This window comes from Lupinus angustifolius, chromosome LG19 (genome assembly GCF_001865875.1).
Source record: "Lupinus angustifolius cultivar Tanjil chromosome LG19, LupAngTanjil_v1.0, whole genome shotgun sequence".
NCBI classification, from domain to species: domain Eukaryota; kingdom Viridiplantae; phylum Streptophyta; class Magnoliopsida; order Fabales; family Fabaceae; genus Lupinus; species Lupinus angustifolius.
Window position 1 is genome coordinate 6,993,725 of NC_032027.1, and position 13,772 is coordinate 7,007,496.

The 13,772-nt window shown below is 32.0% G+C and overlaps 1 protein-coding gene across 3 annotated transcripts; it reads right to left on the minus strand.

Moving 5' to 3' along the window:
• LOC109334364 lies at positions 5,402-10,865 on the minus strand. 3 transcript variants are annotated; one of them, XM_019570103.1, is made up of 6 exons: positions 10,731-10,865; positions 9,741-9,887; positions 9,231-9,310; positions 7,225-9,057; positions 6,404-6,551; positions 5,402-6,286 (listed from the first exon to the last, which is right to left on the minus strand). In XM_019570103.1, the coding sequence occupies exons 2-6, from the start codon at positions 9,877-9,879 to the stop codon at positions 5,556-5,558; spliced, it is 2,931 nt and encodes a 976-aa protein (XP_019425648.1). In that variant the 5' UTR covers positions 9,880-9,887; positions 10,731-10,865; the 3' UTR covers positions 5,402-5,555. The 3 variants fall into 3 exon arrangements, with proteins under 3 accessions (XP_019425648.1, XP_019425647.1, XP_019425646.1); XM_019570102.1 differs by having other exon boundaries at positions 10,726-10,844; XM_019570101.1 differs by having other exon boundaries at positions 10,463-10,842.

A 13,772-nucleotide genomic window follows, 5' to 3' on the forward strand; every position in this document is an offset into this window, starting at 1 on the left:
AAAAATAAAATTTTCAATGACATCAGTGCTTCCCATTAGTAATAAAGAAACTGTTACATGCCAGTAATAAAGAAACTGTTTCCCATTAGTAACAATAAAGACTCACATATGGAATCTCATAAAAGTGTACCATTCAATGTATTACTATTTATAATTGGTCAGAAAAATATTTAATCTTTAATTTTTTAACTTAAATACATTTTTTTTTTAACAAATTATAAATTGTGCCACGTGAAATAACACACTTTATGGTATAACAGATGTACTCATATTACTGATACAGAAGATTTCAACTCTTTTATTACCACCTCTTTATATCATTTTTTAAACGTGTTTCGGTGGGTTGAATTGGGAAAATTTTGCACTCCTTGCAATTTTGGGCTTTTTTCCTTCTTTGCACTTCCGATAATGTTTACCGGAAATGAAACAGAGACGAATGAAGCATGATGGTAAAAGAAGCCCGCAGCATACATCCTTCATGCATAGCGGGCTGAAAGCCCATCATTTCAAATATCTTTCTTTTTGGGCTTTTGAGCTTATCGGCACAATCCATCCATATCTTGTACAATAGTGTTGTGACTTACCAATAAAACATTAGTTTAGTGGTGTAAAACTTTGTTAGATTTTTATGATAACCAAAAAACTAATGATTTGATTCTTGAATATAACACTTATTGGAAGAGACAACTACACATACTAAAAGATATTAGTTCATTACCCATAGAATAAAATTATTATGATTCAGATCAAATCTTGAGTATTAGTTTAGAATAAACCAACTTAATTTCAAATTATTATTGCAAAACCAATGATTTACTTCGGATAATTAATTTATATATGTAATAAATTTTCGTTGAAGTGGTGTGCCTATTATGTGCTATGTATCCCATCTAAATATTTTTACACTAACATGATCAGTTTTAATAGTGTAAGACCTCATTGGATCTCCGTAATCATTAAAAGATCAAACATATAATTTTTCATTGCACCAATGTGTCTATAATGTGCTATGTATCACCATCAAAGCAAATACTTTTACACTATCAGGTTAGAATAATTGTGTAAGACCTTACTAGATTTCCATAATAACCAAAAAATTAAACGTTTGATTTCTAGAAACGAAACTTATTGTAAGAGACAGTCACGTACCACAAAATAGATTAGTTCCTTACCCATATGGTAAGATGAATGTATGTTCTATCCTACATAATGTGTCACTCTATTTGTCACTTGGTGTGATTGGTTGAAAAAATATATTTAAGTTAAAAACATAATAATTAATTATTTTTCTAATTAATCATATTAAGTGACACACTTTGTGGAACAAAAGATGAGCTTCCTAGGGCGAGGAGGGCACATCTTTTGTACCATAATTTATGTTACATCACGTACCATAAACTCTAATTGGTTGAAGAAAATGAATTTTAGTTAAAAATTTAATTATTAAGTATTTTTTGATCATTCATAGTTTATGACATATGGAGTGACCTAAATTATGGAATAACATATGTGTTTCTAGAGCAAGAGGATGGAACCAAAAATTTCTGTCCCAAATAGTATATCACTTCATGTACCCTTGCTGTGATTGATCAGAAAAGTATTACATTATTAATTTTTTAACTTAAATACATTTATTACACCCAATCACAATAAGTTACATTTTCTGAGAAAAAATATATGCTCTCATTATATAACACTCTTGCTTATATAAAAAAACTTTCCCAAATTTTCTTTTGCCAAAAAAGTTATTTTTTTCAAGAAATAAGTGAAAGCATCTTCTTGTTGAATCATGTTAGCAGGATTGGTCCTAACATTTCCTGGCGAATAAAATTAGGCCACCTAATTTAGAAAAAAATATATAAATAAAATCAATAAAAATGTATTATGTCTACAACAATCAGGATACTTAATAAAATTAGACATATCAGTATGTTGGTCCAACTGGAAGGGACTTTTATCAATTAAGCATAAGGTCTATAGTTTAAGAAGTAGATTTCATGTACCTAAAAAAGAGTGAATATCAACTTACATTAAGAGTAAGTTTTTAAATTTATTTTAAGAGTTTAAGAGTAAGTTTTTTAAATTTACTCTCCATCCTAGCTATCAATTTTATGAATATCTAATGGTTTAGATCTACTCACTAATTCAAACCATTGAATTTTCATGGAATTGATGACTAAGATGATGAATATGCTTAAGAACTTACTATTGGAGTAAGTGAATCCCCAATGTAAAAATATTATAAGAAAAATATATATAAGTGACAATGTAAGAAATTTTTACATTGTTGATGTATCATACACCATTCATATTTAAATAATATTCACTCTTAAATAAAAGTAACACAATAAATAATAAATGATGTACTAATTATGTATAAATCTTAATATTATCATTACATAGATATTACCCTCAAATATTATTGAGATAAATCTTTATTTAAATGTTTGTCCATACCCAAATGTCACCTGTCTCATCTATTCAAGATGAGAATGTTAATCAATATTACAACAATTAAGAAATTAAACAAACAAAGCATTGTATACTTGATTGTGTATAGACAAAACTAATCATCTTTTAAATAATTACATAGCAATATAGCTTTTTCAACCACAATTATTTGAACAAAAATGTTATGTATTCACCATTCTGTCATTTCCTTTGTCACCAATGAGAAACAATCACTTTGAAAATTGTTATGTCCATGCCCACAATCACTTATTAATCTCATAATATCAACAAATAGTATGGTTGTTTCTCACTAAAGAAGTGGTACAAAATATTTATTTTACATTAAAAACTATTGATTTTACTTATTTTTATGTTCCACAACTAGGTGTCTAGAAAATTAACTATACAATCTTTTACTACTTCAAGATTTTGTATCTGTTGTATCATTTTGTGATGCCTAGCATCTCGAATTGTGCCAAATTCACCATGACAAACCATTATTCATGTTCATATAAAACACTAAAATGGTAAATCTTTACAATGAATAAGCAAAAGCTTCTTCTATCAATATCACTCTGAAGAATCTCTCACTTTTTTATATATGATAGAGAAATGACAAGCAAGAAAGAAAATCTCAGTCCTTTTCAAGAATCATGTGTAAGCTGTGGGCTTTTACCTGCAATTTCAGGTCTCAGGGATTGGCTTAAGATAATTATTCTCTATGTTCATTTTTTATATATAAAAAGCTTATCTTTTAGAACACAGAGATGTCACGAGCTTTCTGCATCATTTTTTAAGTTGAAGATGCCATAACTTTGGCTTCTAGTAGTTAAGTTAAAAATTTGTACAGTGAATAGCCATTTGCTAAAACACCTGCCATTAGGGAATATTCTTCACTTTTTTTCTCACTTTTGACAAATGTCCCACCCTTTCACATTTTTTGAAGAATTTTGTCCCTTTTGATTTAAATTAGATTCGCCACCCTCTATTTGAATAAAAAAGATTACAAATTTTTTAATTATTAATTTAAAATAATAAAAAATCTAAATCGTTACATTTTTTTGACGTCACATGTTAGCATCCCTACTCAATACTCCATAGTTGGAGAGGATTGCATTCCTTTTGATTCAGGTTTCAGACTTATGCATGATGGCTTATATAATTATACGTGGGAATCTTTTTCTCTATTTTTCTTTGATTATGTAGATAAATAATACAAGTTGACCACCTCTATGGCTCTATCTCCTAATTATTGATAAGACTTTGAATAATCATATCATTATTTTTCTAGGGATGTTTTACAATTTGCCAACTTTCCAAGAAAAAACTTGGCACACGAGTATACCATAACAGCTTTATTTTTCAATTATTGAGTTTGACTTATTTTATCATATCATCATGTAATAAAAGGGTAATGATTAGACCACATAACTTTGATGTAGTGTTAGAATGTGTATTTAACATTATTCATATACTTTTAGGATGACTTGTTTTTTTCCCCACAAAATTTAAGTTTTGGCCCATGTAATCATGAAAATCCTATAAAGGATGTGACGGGATAAAAAATATTAACGGAGACATTTGTTTCAACTTTTGAATTATCATTGGACCACAAACTTTTCCTAGTAAACCTGTCATGTGTTGCAGGAGAATCTTATATTAAATTATAGGTGGAAAAGAAAAAGATCGGAAGCCAAATAGATATATAATACCATGAATAGAAAATATGAAACCAGTCAAGTTGATGACATAACATTTGTTCTCTTGAATCACACAAATGCTCCATGTATTTTAAAAATATGAAACCAAAAACAAAAAAAAGTTAATTACCCAAACTCATTTGTAAAGATTTGCACACATAGTGTCTTCTATCATGCTTTGAACTTTGAACAAAATATAAAAGATTGGGGATGCTGCAAAACTGTTGTAGGTGCTATGTTTTGTAACTTAGTATAATCTTACCCTTCCCAAAAGGGAGACAGGAGTTAAATTAGAGTTGGCAAATTCAACATGACATTGTTAGTTTGTAGAAAAACCATCATTAGTTAGCTCTTCCTTCCTTGGAAGTTACTATGGTCATTAATCTCCCACCATATAATAATTTCTCCTCTACCTTGACTTGGAATCCAATTCATTCATCATGGATTAACATATAGGGAATATTATTTAAGTATTCCTCTTTTTTAAGTGAGCCTTCCCTCATATACTGGAGAGGAGAGTATGTTTTCTTCTTTTAGTTTTAAGAGTAAAAATATCTATCAACTATAAATAAATGTGATACAAGTATCATTACATATGTTGTTTTCTTTATTATTTCATGGTATGTATTGGAGAGGAGTCTGATTCCTTTCTTTTGAGGTCATGGTGGGTCCATGTTCCATATAAGTTGTGCAGATGGTAGAACACTATAGGTCCACAGTTACGGCCACAATGGTACCAGCAGGGACAGGTTGGTGACAATGTTATGTGAATACATGGCATTGAATTGAAATGCTTAATGATTGAGTACTCAAAGAGAGGTGTGAATTTATTAATATATTCTACTATCAGAGCAGAATAAGATTTTACACTTATTGCAGTGTAGATTGCTTATTTACTGTTGTTATTTTTCTCTTTCATCCTTTTTATGGTGCTACAACTTGCAAAACCTGAATTTCCTTTTTTTGCTGAACTTTGAAATGGTAGCATCTCTAAATGCCATACCAACATACTTCTGACTTACCCAGATATCAGTTAGTCATTCTTATTCCTTATTTATTACACAGTTAGGAGGCATCAATGTTCAACTACTCACCAGTATCATGAAACACATTAAACACAAACCAATTTTCACTGCACTAGCTAGTGAAATGTTACAGGGTCTCTTATAACCAATGTAATTCTTGTTATTTGTTTCAGAAATTGCATAGGTAAATTTTCATATATAAAATTACAGTCTACAATATAACACAGCTACAAATGGAAACATTTTCCTTTTTAGCAACATTTAATAAATTGGGTAAGTATGGCCATGTGTTGATAATAGAATACAACAATAATAGAGTTGCAACTTACAATATTAAATTACAGAGAGGAAAGGCACATGAAGTATTCAACCATTTCATTCAGGCCCTGCCTGTCAAATCAACCACAGCATCCTCCACAAGTTCTTCTAGCAACTTCCTTTCTATTTCCTTCACCAAAATATCCATCTCCAGTTCCATACACTCAACCCACCCTTTCCCCACAACCTCTTTTCTGACAACACTCTCCAGCACCAGGCTGTTACTGTCCCCACAATCCACCCAAACAGACCTAAACCCACCAGATATTAACTCCTTTATTTGGGCCACAATGAGGTCCACCAATAGGGGAGTTTCACCTTCTGGCACAGGAACCCTGCTGTGGCCCCTACTACACAAACTGTTCATTAAGAATTTATCTGATCCAAAACCAGTAATTTCCATTACTGCAACATTGACACAATCAAATACAAGCTTCTGATTTGATCTTCTCTGCCTTCTCTTGGCTTCATGGAGAGGCTGAGGCTCCTTGTCATTCAGATTGGCATATGTGTCCCTCAATGATGGGTCCAGTGCACTTTCAAGGGAATGCCATTTTGAGTAAAACGAATTGGACTGTACTTGATCATCAAGTCCAGCTGCTGATAGTAGTTTCTCAACCAAGACAAGCAAGTCTTGTTCCTCTACCTTGGTGTCTAGGGAAACCAAGGAGGAATTTAATGGATATGGACTTGATACCTCTGCACAAGAATCATTCCATGATAGGGTCCTAGCTATTGATTCTATTGGTGGTGACTTGTCAATTAAATTAGATTTCAGAGACGCTGGCGATCCTACAGAATAATGGAAGGCAGTGGTTATAAACCAACAATGAGGACAAAGATTATTAAATTAAGAATTTCCTGAAATAGCAACATCCAGGAGAAAGAGGAAAAAGGCCTAAGGATTACCTAGCTGACCACCCCTCATAAATTGCAAGGACTCATGAGCTGCATTATCATCTTCAAATGGAGGTTCTAAAACTGAAATTGGACTCGGCTGATCTTGGTTTTCACTTGAAAGCTGTGGCACCATAGTCTTTGACACAGTCAACCCTGGCTGAGAAAAGAAAAAAAAAACCGTCTCAGCATTTTAAAAGATTTCCAGTACACATAAAATATTATACTTATATTGCCAATTCCCAGGATATTTTACACTCAGTTTATCGTTCTCTAATTTGCAAAACAATAAATCAACGAGGCTAATGTTTTACTGTCCTAGGTTTAGGTTGACTGAGTGAAGTCACTTCTTTTATTTATCAAGTAGTAATCAGGTATTCAATGATGTTCATATGAGGTATGATTTAACTGATTCACTTGTTTCACCAATCTAACACAAAAACAGAAAATCCCAAACAATTTGATGAACAATTTGGTTTTCTTACAGAGAACCTGCCACTATATCATACAATTTCCTTAACAGTCCATGCAGCCTACAACTCATGCAAGCATCTTTTCAGCAGCACAAGTTTCAATAAGATTCCATAGTTAGTGTTTTTTATGGTGTTACTTAGAAAGATCCTGACATAGATTAAAAAGAGCTAGCATTAGAATCCAGTAACATATTAGGTTTTGGAACAAGCAATCTGTGCCATGATGTATTTCAGACTGGGAGATGACTTAGAGGGCATTAATGACTGGCCTTAGATAGGCAACATCAAAAGAAACAAAATTTGCACAATGCACCATAAAAAATAGCATACTGAAATATGCAGGATAATGTTAGCTATTACCTCAAGAGATATTACGCCTTTTCCTTTAGAGACAGAGTCTGATAAATTTTTGCCTGATGATTCATGTAAATCTGGAAGAGGATACTCTCGAAGGGCACCACTGTTGAAGCCTTGAGACATAGCATCCCTAAGGACTCCAGGTGAATTTACTGGAGATACTGATGTTTCAGAGACATTAGATTGCGATTCGTCTTTAGCTTGAGACAGAGGAGACTTTTCCTTGGTTGATTTCTTATTCCTTGAGAATAAGAAACTCGTCACTTTCCCTTTAAATGATGATTTCATACTCTTTGACTTTGTCAGTTCCTTGGAATCATGTATTTTGCTGGCATCATGATAACAAACTTCACTGCCTAGCCTGGTTTCATATGCAGTAGAAGATACAGGGACAGATTTTGACCTGGGAAGATTTTTAGGTGAACCATCCATACATATTTCTTCACTGAAATTACAAGAAACCGATTCACTTGGTTCTTGTTCCTTACTACTACCTTCAACTTCAGATATTACAGATTTCTTTATATCCGAAAGAGCAAGCATCTCACCCAAGGTAGAACTTCTCCACAAATGCCTTTGTTCTTGAGGACCCATATTTGATGCCATTATGGCCCATCTTTCAGAAAGCCGTTTTTTGGCCTCCCTGCATACTGATGACTCGGGAGAACAGGATGCACGACTGAATGGCGATGAAGAATAAGGACTGTCACAGTGATTGATGTAATCCCAAGAATGCCTTGGAGATGGTGACATAACTTCCAAATCACTCAAATTCCCATCGTTATCTGATTTTTCGAATGAACTCTCGTCACCAGTATAGCCGTTGGAAAATACTGAAGAATAAAAAGTTTCATCTCTTTGATGGCTCTTCACGCTTTCATGCATTTGCTCTGTAATTTCTTGTGCAGCTTCTCTTGGTTCTAGTGCACCACTGTCTTCAGGTCCCTGATAGAAATTTCCACTTTGCATATTCCGAGGTGATGAAATTGTTGGAGAAGCCACAGCCTTAATCTCTTGTGTCTTCCCAGAGGTAGGCTTCAATACCACTATTCGAGTAGGTTGAACTGGAAACTTATCAACTTTCTGACAGGCTGGAGAGTATCCAGGGCTATTATTCTCCCATGCAGCTGCTTGACAACCATTTTCTGGTTTCTTAATCTGCTTGTCATTCTTCCCCTTTCCACATGGTTTCTCATTGTCAACCATCTTCGAAGGTTTAAGAACGGTAATACGCTTTGTTTCAACTAGTGGAGTAGGGTTAAGTTCATATAGATTTGGAGAATCCAGTAACCTGATTAACAGATCATTATTGGAGCTTAAAACTTCCAAGGCCTCATCAAACTCCTTGGACTGGCGCAGTCTCTCATCTGTAGACAGATGTTTTGCTTCCATGAATTTCTGGTAAACGAGAGCCATTTTTTCCGCATTAACATCTTCAGTCCACTTTTCTCTTTCCGGTGTCTTGTTTCTTACATTGCTTTTTCTCTGAGATTGCAGCCAAATATCATAAACATCTTTGTAAGCAATCTGTTCTGTGCTGGGATGAACTTCATGAAGCATTTCCTTGTCCATATACCTATCTTCTAGCTTCCGATGCTTGAATGGTGTCCCTGAATGACCACACATGCGTTGAGAATAATCTCCTCTATGGCTTCTCTCCTCAGCTAAATTAGACTCTCCCTGTGGGAGAGCATCAAGACCCATTAGTTTAGCAACTACATTTGGTGGATTGTGCTTGGAAACAATTTCTTTGGACATTTCTTGGTCTATGAGCATCTTGATGGGTGTTCCACTTATTTTTTTCTTTGGGGTTGCTTTCATCGAGTCAGAAACAATCTGCAAAGTCCACAAAAACAGGAAGAAAAAATTTAAAAAAGAAAAGTGCAGCACATAATAAATTAAAAATGAAAAGAACATTCCACATGACATTATCATTTCATCTATATTTTCCTTTTCCAAATATACCCAATTGACTTGAATGACAATAACAATAATCCTATCCAAATTACCATCTTATCCTCTAGATGATCACCAAACGTGGAATTGATGACCCTCGCAATATCTGACTGACTTCGTGAAAGTGAAGAAGCTGCAAACCAGGGACAAATTAGTAAGAAGAAATAATATAATGGCATACAAAAAATTCAACACCAAAAGTCATAAGTACAATTTTTCCAGACAGCTTTTAATAAAAGCAATTGATAAATGAAAGAAACCTCCAGCTGGGTAACATGATAATACTACTGAAATATAAACCAGGCAGATCACCAAGAAACACGTACATCTGATTATACCCAAAACTCAGTCAACAAAAGCACAAAGGCAAAAAGCTCCAAATAAAAAAATAAAATGAAAATAGGGAGCTAAACCATGCTACCAAACCCAACCAAATGCTATGATCAAGGAGATAAAACCACAAAATAATTTAACACCAAAGGTTCCAAATGGAGTGTCAATAATGGGATAAGCAAGATAAACCAATGTTGATTTTATTTTAATTTTAAAAAAAAGAAAATCACCGTCACGATGCGGCTTATCTGTGAGTAGCCTGTTCCCGGTCGCAGCAGGAGTAAAATCAAAGATGTTAACCATTCTTCCCAAACACCCTGGGAAAGGTTTCTCAACATTGTGAATTTTTCTTCTTTGCGCCCCATTCATTTCAACACCTGCACATACATATAAACCGCCCAAACATTAACATTACCATAATTAATTACATAACATCTGAGCTTAAGCAAGATCTTTAATCTGAAGAGCAATGAAACACAAACATAACAATATCAACACCGATCTTACCACACAAATTCACTATACCATTTTTAAACCTGATTACTAAGAAAATCGTAAACCTGAGTTAACAGTTACCATAACAATGCCACAAATGTACACATTAAAAAACAGTTAAACATTAAATACAACTAATTAATCGTGAATTTAGGTAATTCTCCCATTTACCGTACCAAATTTACCGTGGCATCTGGTTCATCATAAATCTCATAAAATTAATGTAAAAAAATAGAAACTGCATAGCTCGTAACTATGATTTATACATCATTGAACAGATATTACAAAAACGTGTAAGGAATAGTGTGAAATGATATTTTTGTTGATTATACATAAATATACACAATAACAAAAAAACTAGGAAAAAAAAGAGAATAAAAAAAAACAAGATCCAAATGATAAATGAAAAGGAATGAAGTTAAAACATGTAAAAAATGCAGATAAGGTTTAAGCATACCTATAAAACAAGTAGAAGAAGGTTTATAGTGTGAAATTTCAGAGTATAAGAAGGGAAGAGTTTGAGGAAGCACGAGAGAGAACAGAGATTATTGGAAACTTCAAATCAAGTGATATATAGCTTTATTGTGCTCAGAAAAAGTGGAAAGAAAAGCTTTTCGAAAAAAGCAAAAGCTGAAAATGAAAAGGAAGGAAGGGAATTGATTCGGACAGAAAGGGAATTGCTGAAAAAGCTAAAAAGGAAGGGAGAACGGAGACGGTTACATTACAGCGGTGGTGGTGGTGGTTGCGGAGGAACGGCGGGATCTGACGTGGCAGGAGGAGGAACGGCGAGAAAAGTTGTGTGTGGCTTTGAGAGAGAAGTGGTTCACCGACTCGTTCACTTTGTCGGACTTGAAAGCTCAAATGCGATTCATTTATCTCTTTTCAATTACGAATCACTGTTGCTGTATTAACTTATATATAGTTATAGTAACTCTATTATTAACCAATTTAAGAGGGAAAAAATCTAAGGATTTATCTCTTTTATATATTGTTATTCATCTACGATTTTAAATAAATAAATGATAAGACATATATTAATTGTATATAAATCTTTATATTAATTATATATAGTCATGATTTAATTATTGTGTATAAGATAATACTATTTTTTTAATTTGCCACTTAATATAGTAGAATTAAAATCGTTAATGATATTTGTGTTTTTTACTTTTTCTTAAATATTCTTACTTTTTGACTGGAATAATAACTTGTCCACCAATTATTTCTCTAGTCATGAATAACATGTTTTACCTTTTTAACAGAAAACTTGAATTCAGATATATTGGAGTTAAAAAAATGAACATAATGTTTCATGTCTACCTCGGTCAAGTTTTCAATTTCCCGACTCAATAGAAATTGTATATCATTCAATCCAGGTACATTAGTCATTTTCTTATTCTCAATCCAACTATTTTAAATTTCCCAATTTCTTTTATAGAAAATATCATATGATTTGATATTATTCTTCATCAAATTGACTAAATGGATTTAGCAATAAGAGAGTTTCTATTTTTTCTTTTTAATCTACATAAGCCTCTAATCTATACGGATATATGTATATATCGTAAAATCATTATACAATATATATTAAATATATGAGGTTCAACGGATGTATCACTTAACTCAAACACTGATGGAGTTGAAAAAATAAACTCAAACATTTCTCACTAATATAATTCATAGGTATTAATTTAAGAAAATATGTAATGATTCATATATATTCTAACATAAAGAAAAAAGTCAATGAGATTAATTAATTTAATTGATACTTACCCATCTAATGTGCCAAGAGGAAGAGAATTGACATGAAAATTTTGAATTTTGTGATTTAGCATATTTATTTATAGCACTTTACGCTCCTTCTCATCCTTAGTCATGTATATGATGCGACATGCATTGTTCTAGCTGGACATGCATCCATAATGTCCAAGAAGGCAATTATCGAATGATATTTAATAGTTGTGATGTTAGCTTGAGTGAGCATTTGAGAGTCCTATAGTTTAAATACAAATATTTAAATAAAGTCATGATAAAAACACTACATGGAAACAAATAAATATATAGTCAGTGACTTTTGTCTACGGCATTTTATATCCAATAATGATTTTTTTTCTCTCTCATTATTATTACTAGATGAGAAACACCGTGGATGACTTATTAATTATTATATCATAAAATAACGGAAGAAATATACAATATAGGAATTAAATATTTTAACCTGAATAAAATTGAAATTTAATTATGTGGGGCAAATGATGATGTGGGAAAAAAAATGTAACAAAATTGTGGTAGGGACCATGATTGTGTGGCGCAACCACGATCTTGGATTAACACCCATTGATATGGAGTGAGCCACGGTCAGACCATGTTGAATACCACAACAGTGATTCGAGATGTTCCTAATGTATTTCGCAATGGTTGATGGTTTTGTAGGTTTATCATGTATTACGTTCATATAAGGAGTTGTCTATAAATATGTTTTGTACACTTAAACATCTTTGAGTTTTAGTTATAGCTTAATAATATATTAGTAGTCGTTCATCTATCCTAGGAAAGTAGTGTGCATAATTGATCCAATTATCTAGGAATTGTGAGATAAGACCCAACCTTTTAGTTGATAAGTTTATTTGATTATGATCCAAATATATTTTTAGTTGTTATGCCTATATATAAAACAGTTTGTTATAGATGTGAAAATCCGAATGCTTCATCCAATCGAACTAGAAAAGTAATATCCATACTGACAATGCAATAATACCGATTGAAATCAGTCAGAAAAACAGTAAATGACAATTTTTATTTAAACTGTACATGAACTAATTTTCATTTAAAATTACAATTTTCTATGAAGATAACTTAGTTTTTACTAAAATGTTAAAGTGGAGGATCAAATATATAACCATTACCCCACTACCTTTGTTTATACTTCTAAAACATAGTTTATCAATCATATATTTTGTTTTAATAAATAGTGTAAGCAAAAATATTTATCATACTCTTTTTTAATTTTTAACATTAATATTAGTATATATATAATTTCACCAATATATATTATTTAACTAGTGAATCATTGGTTGAGGTGCTATATTATCATACTAGTATCTTGATGAGTTTGATAACTGATACAATATTGTTTTGTAAGTGAATAAAATAATTAGAAGTCCAGGAAACACGATATTGCTTCTTTTTATTCTTATTCTGCCTAGCTAGCTAGTTTATATAAAGTCAATTCAGGGTGAAATCAATTATCTTTCCTTTCTTCTTTCCTTTATAAAAAATTCAAAATATGTAGATACTCAAATTTATAATTCATATTAATAATTTACTCAAAATTCACATAAACAAATAACTTTTAAGTCATTAACAAATTCAAAGTCTAAATTACAAAACATATATCAATCCAAAATTATCACTTAACAACCGTAAAATATAAATAAATGACATAAGTTCACAACTCACTCTACAAAACAAATAAATTTGGAGTTTTAACATTTAACACAAATGAATCAAAATTGTCTCATATCGAGATTATATTTTTGCACCAAATCCTATCTTCAGACAATACTCTAAGATTACATAAATGTCACTGAGATTACACACAAATGTTAGAAATCAAAATGTGTAATCTTAGTATGCCTTGGAAGCATGTGCCTTGGAGTGTTGAACAATGGTTGGAAAGATGGATTACCTTGTAATGAGTTTTTAAGTTTTTTTATAAAAAAAATGTGTATAAACCGACCAGTTTAGTCAACATCTATACCGTACCG